Source organism: Arachis hypogaea, chromosome 17, assembly GCF_003086295.3.
Source record: "Arachis hypogaea cultivar Tifrunner chromosome 17, arahy.Tifrunner.gnm2.J5K5, whole genome shotgun sequence".
Classification (NCBI taxonomy): domain Eukaryota; kingdom Viridiplantae; phylum Streptophyta; class Magnoliopsida; order Fabales; family Fabaceae; genus Arachis; species Arachis hypogaea.
Genome location: NC_092052.1, coordinates 124,165,747 through 124,171,544, shown reverse-complemented (window position 1 = coordinate 124,171,544; position 5,798 = coordinate 124,165,747). Strand labels below are relative to the sequence as shown.

Genomic DNA, 5,798 nt, shown 5'->3' with positions numbered 1-5,798 from the left:
TGTTTATGGTAAGACATCACTTTTCTTACAAAAGGACATTTCTTGTATGCGAAACTATTTTTTTTTTTTTTTTGTAATAGAGGCAGTATTAAACTATCTACATATCCTGTGGTTTTCTGTTTTGGTACATCTGAAAATTACACATCCCGTGGTTGATTGTATATTCCTACATGTTTCCTTTAATTTAGATCTTGATTATATAGCTTGATTTATTTATCAAATTTTCATCCACGCTGTTAAAAATTATACTTTTATCATACACAAAAATAGAAGTAATGATGATATATATGGTTCACATGCTAGAATTAACAATATGTATAATCTTTGTTAAACGTTTTTAATATTTTATTATCGATGACGTTAGAAAGACAAAAAAAAAATTATTTTATTTAATATTTATTTATTGTATAACATTGAATAAAACTAAAAATAATAAATTTAAACAGTTTTTAACTAATAATTTTTGTTATAAAATATTTTTCTTTCATTCATATAGCGCTCTTTTATTCGGTTTTAAAACTCTCTTGATTTAGTCTGCTAAACCTAACTACATATATACACATTATTATAAGTATTGATTTCATTCTTTGACTTATTTATTTCCTTTTTTTCGCAAATTAAATTATATTGTAGTTCTTGCCCAAGTCCAAACAATGCATTAATTAAGATCTACGTACCAAAACAAATACTTTGTTATTTCTTTAATATGGTTCTAAAGTCTAATTAAACTTCTAAAAGACCCAATCAAAACTAGCATTGTTATGCATATTATTCATGTTCTATGCACATATATATCTCTTGCTCCTTCTTTCTTTTTTGGTATTACTTGAACCCCTTTTCATACCTGCTTTATTTCCTTTTAGCTATCTCCACCTTTCTTCATTTTATTGGCATATGTCCCAATTGACAGTTATGACGTCATTGTTTGATCCTATCCTAGCTAGTTAACATTATACATCAGAGAATAATATACATCGTTTCATTACGATATCATGAGTAGCAAAGAAAATGGTTGTCGCATTTCCAGAGAATATACATGTTATACATAACGTAGCACCTAACCAAAAACTTACTTTCAAGCATTTAGTTACACATTATTAATTCAGGCATAAAACTCACTCATTAATAAATTAATTATTCGTATAAAATATATGTTAAAATATAAAATAATTATTAAAAATAAGTTAAATAATATATATATTTATACATAAATACTTAATAGTTAATTTAGTGATTAATTTTTAATGTGTACTTAATATTTTTATTATTTATTTATTCAAATTTAAATATTAGCAATTTAATTTGTTTGTTCATTTCATCCTTCATACATACATTTTAAAAATTAAAAAAAATTAAAATTCTTTACACATTTTAAACATTTTTAATAAATAAGACTGAGTCATTCTTGAACTTTGAGGAGAAAGAAAAAAACTTGTCATACATATAAGAATGACAGTGATATATAAAGAAGCTTTACAACTAATGAATTAGAGAAAAAAATGTTAGTATTTTTTATTAATATTAATCAATATTTAATTAATATTTTATTTTTATATTATTAGAATTTAAAAATTAAAATTTATAATTTATAATTTAAAATTTAAAATATTAATCAAAATTAATAAATTTTACTCGTTATGTAACATTGGGCTAATAAAAGCACCCTTCCGATAAATTTATCCTGCAATATAATTAATTAATAATTTCTGTATTTACGATAATTATGTGGAAGCACTCACAAAAATTAACCCAAGACCATTTTGGAGATGTATATATGTTTATTCTGATATTTAACTCAGTTGTAATTACTTTTTCTTAGCTTTTACATGTTAACCAGACATATTTCCTTTTCATAAATCATTATGATAAATAACTAGATACAAATCAAAAGTATCTTTGCTCATAAAAACAATTTACAGCTCAAGCCAGTTTATTTGGGCGTCCTCATATGCTCTAAACCACTCAACAATTAATCGATCATCAATTATCCTAACTACATTGGTTTGAAAAAGACTTAAAACAAATAATCCAAATTATTTTCACTGCACATTTAATTTAACAAAAATACTATTTTCACGTTAAAATCAGATATCAAAATCAGTTACTATATATTTATATATAAATATATGCATATTTTAACTTATTTTTAATATAAATTTTATATTTTAATATAAATAACTGATTTTAGTATTCACTTAACATAGTTGTTAATTTACTTTAATTTCTAATATGAGATTATTAGACAGCTATAGCAACACACATGCAACAATACACTAATTAAGCATTCATCTCATGAATTTTTCTGCGGAATATAATTAATGCATACACTGCATTCATTAATAAGTTACACCTACCTCTCTAAAAACCCTGCAATCAGTAATCAGTAATATCTTCTACGACGAGAGAAAAGATATATATAACATTAATTAACAGTCACTAATTTTGTCACTACAGAGAGAAACAAAAAAAAAATGGTAGGGGACAGTAATTTTTGTGTTTTGTAATCATTAATTAGTCATTAATAGTATTTTTAATGGTGTGAGATTACATCTAATAGTGAAAAATCACTCACTTTTATTTTAATAGTTAAGTGTTGACCACAAAATACAAAATTTGCTGGCCCTAGACTTTTCTAACAAGAAATTTCAGTCAATATCTTCAATAAAATTCAAGTCTAGCAAAGCAAATACCATACTCAAAACTTTATCCCTTGGTATAATTAAGACAAGACTTCAATATTATTATCATATTCCTAAATCCTAATCACAAAAAGGTTGGAAATTTTGATCACTCTAATTAGTTAAACAAAATCAGAAGTAAGATAACCTTGAATCTTAATTGAAGCATACCTTATATATGATGATTGATTGCTTGATGGAGCCTCATGCAGAGGATGATGGACTAGCTAGAACTAACTAGGTAGTATTTCATAATTTCTAATTCCTAGAATTCATAATCAAGGAGTGAAAAAATATATATAAACTAAATACAGCTAGCTAGCTAGCTAGGAAGCTAATAAACTATATATATATATATGATATAATTAATTAAGTATATATAAAGTTAAATAATTAAAATATACTTATCACTATATGTTTTAACTTTCTACGAAGAAGAGACACCGACGCCCAAAAAATCAATGAAAGGAACTTCATTTTTAGGTTCATGATCTTCTTCTTTCTCCTTCTCCGTAGAACTACCCTTGAAGGCGAAGGGATTCGGAACGATCCTCTTGTAGTTTTGGAGCGATGATGAGAATCCATTAGAGGAACCAAATGGTGCAGTAGTAGCAGTAGTAGTAGTAGAAGGACCCGGGAAAACTCTGCAATAGAATCTATCGGAGGTTCTAGAACCTTCTGGAAGATAAATATTGGAACCGTTGATGGTGAAATAGTCTTTTCCCCCTCCTCCTTTTCTAAAAGAATCAGTTACTGTTGGCGGAACAGAAGATGCGAAATTCCAAGAAGTAGAAGCTTTATTGCTATCGAGGTTGCGGAAATCGAAGAATCTGGAATATTCTAACCCGATTACTCTTGCTGGTCTCTTGATGATGTTACTGGAAGAAGAAGAAGAATTGGAATCGTTGTTGTTATTGAAAATCATCATGTCTTGGAAGGTTCTTTTGCCACAAATCTTGGATTGCTCTCTTTGCTTTCTTGCCATGATCACGTGCCAGTGATTCTTGACGGCGTTATCTGTTCTTCCCGGAAATAGCCTCGCTATCAGGGCCCACTTATTGCCGTGAATGCGGTGCGCCGCCAGCAACCGCTCTTCCTCCTCCTCCGTGAATGGCCTCCTGTTGATTCTTGGATCTAGCTGATTGAACCACCTTAATCTACAACTTTTCCCTATAAACAAAAAATAACAAATTAACTTCACTCACCTCAATTCAACAGATTAAATTTGTGATTAACTATAATTACAACCTTCATACCTTATAAAAAAAATTAGTTTCTAAATCAGTCAGTGACTCGTATAGAATATAAAATACATATTAAAAATAATTTAATATAAATATATATTAGTTAATTTTGTATGCACACGATATATACCTGACCTTCCTTGAAGTTTCTCAGCAATGGAATTCCAATTCTGAGCACCATATTGTTCAACAAGTTGGCGAAGCTTTTCATCCTCGGCGGGTCGCCAGTGACCGCGGGGACAAATCTTACTGTCGTCACAAGTATTGTTATTATTAGAAGAATCCTCCATGGATAGTACTACTGTGTTGGATGAATTATTTCTATTATTAACGGTAGACAGTTGAGGTTTTTGGGTTCAGAAGAAATGAGAGAAATCTTGTACATCAAGCAGTGAGAGATAAGTCTGAAAGAAGATATATAGGAAAGTGGGGTTGGTTTAGGGTTGTGGATGGCAAGTCACTTTTGTTGTCTTCACACGACATACATATTATTATTCTTCTTTCTTATTCTGCCCTATCTTATTATTCATCACTATTTATCTATCAAATTAATATATATATACCTTATTAGGTGATTATTCACCGTCTAAAATACCATATACTCAAAATTTTATTATCTAGATACACAAAAATTTTTAAAATTTTAACTTTGGTGTTAAAATTATTACATAAACAATCCAACTGTTATTCCAAATTTTTTATTTATTTTAATACTAGAATGAAATGGTAAAAATTGAATAAATGACCATTTGTATCCATAAAAGATAAAAACACCGATATATGTACCCACACTAAATCGAAACTAAACTTATACCCATACAAGATGTCTTCTGTGTGACAAAAATACCCTACGTGGCACTCCAATCCTCCAAAGATAGGGTACTTTTGTCACACGGAGGGCATCTTGCATGGGTACAAGTTTAGTTTCGATCTAGTGTGGATACATATGTCAGCGTTTTCATCTTTCATAGGTACAAATGGTTGTTTATTCGGTCAAAAATTTTTTCTTAGTCTTTTTATTTATTTACCTTTTATGGTCGGAATATTTATGATTGAGAATGGTAACTAATTTTTTGTTAATTCTTCATGTAGGTCCAGAAATTTTAAAACATTTTATACCTAAGAGTAGCTAAGATTGAAACTCTTAGTTAGAAAATGATAAAATATTCCTAATCTTTATATGTGAGTAGTGTTTTTTTATTATTGTTTATTTATATAGTTCAAATTTCTTTATAATTTTTTGTTATATTTTTCTATGCACAAAATACTAAGTGAGTCTCAAATTAAATGGGTGTTGAACACCTAACTAAAAGAAAAAACAAAAAGGAAAGTAAGAATTTATTCTTTAAGATTCAACATATACATATACAATTCACATATATAGCATTATTACTCTTTCTATAGCCTTCAACGTCCACCTTTATCAAATTCCTCTCTATTTTTGACACAAGTAAGAAAAACAAAACTCTTGTTTATTTCTACTATTGGCAATCGTTTTCGAGCTATTTAACCATAGTCCATAGAAGCATGTTAATAATTAAACCCACTTGTGTTTTGGTTACCTTATAGTTTTTGTTAAAGGGACATATCTCTGGGGTTGAAACCAATTCTAAGAAAAAAAATTATGGAACAAGTGGTTGGAGAATTGCCAATCTTAGTCAATAATGGAACATTGTATTTATGTACCTGCGATAAAATCCTTCCAAAATCTTTCTTTTCGTATTGTGCAACAATAATACTTTTTAGCAACATATATATTGGGTAATGCTAGGTAAACAAAAAAAAAAACAGCCAAAACTTACCTTATTTAGTATTAATTAATTATCGCAACAATTAATGAATATTAAATAAGGTAAGTTATGCCTATTTTTGGCTA

At 28.3% G+C, this 5,798-nt stretch overlaps 1 protein-coding gene across 1 annotated transcript; it reads right to left on the bottom strand.

Annotated features, from left to right (window-relative positions):
* Window positions 1–3,013: 3,013 nt before the first annotated feature.
* Window positions 3,014–4,337, bottom strand: LOC112762430 (uncharacterized). The gene is made up of 2 exons (XM_025808265.3): window positions 4,053–4,337; window positions 3,014–3,848 (listed from the first exon to the last, which is right to left on the bottom strand). Exons 1-2 carry the CDS (start codon window positions 4,210–4,212, stop codon window positions 3,106–3,108), a joined length of 903 nt encoding a protein of 300 aa, XP_025664050.1. The 5' UTR covers window positions 4,213–4,337; the 3' UTR covers window positions 3,014–3,105.
* Window positions 4,338–5,798: the final 1,461 nt, after the last annotated feature.

Coding starts and splice junctions, on each gene's coding strand:
- LOC112762430 (XM_025808265.3), bottom strand. CDS start 4,212: ATGGAGGATTCTTCTAATAATAACAATACTTGTGACGACAGTAAGATT. Junction 3,849..4,052: donor GAAACTTCAAGGAAGGTCAG/GTATATATCGTG, acceptor TTTTGTTTATAG/GGAAAAGTTGTAGATTAAGG.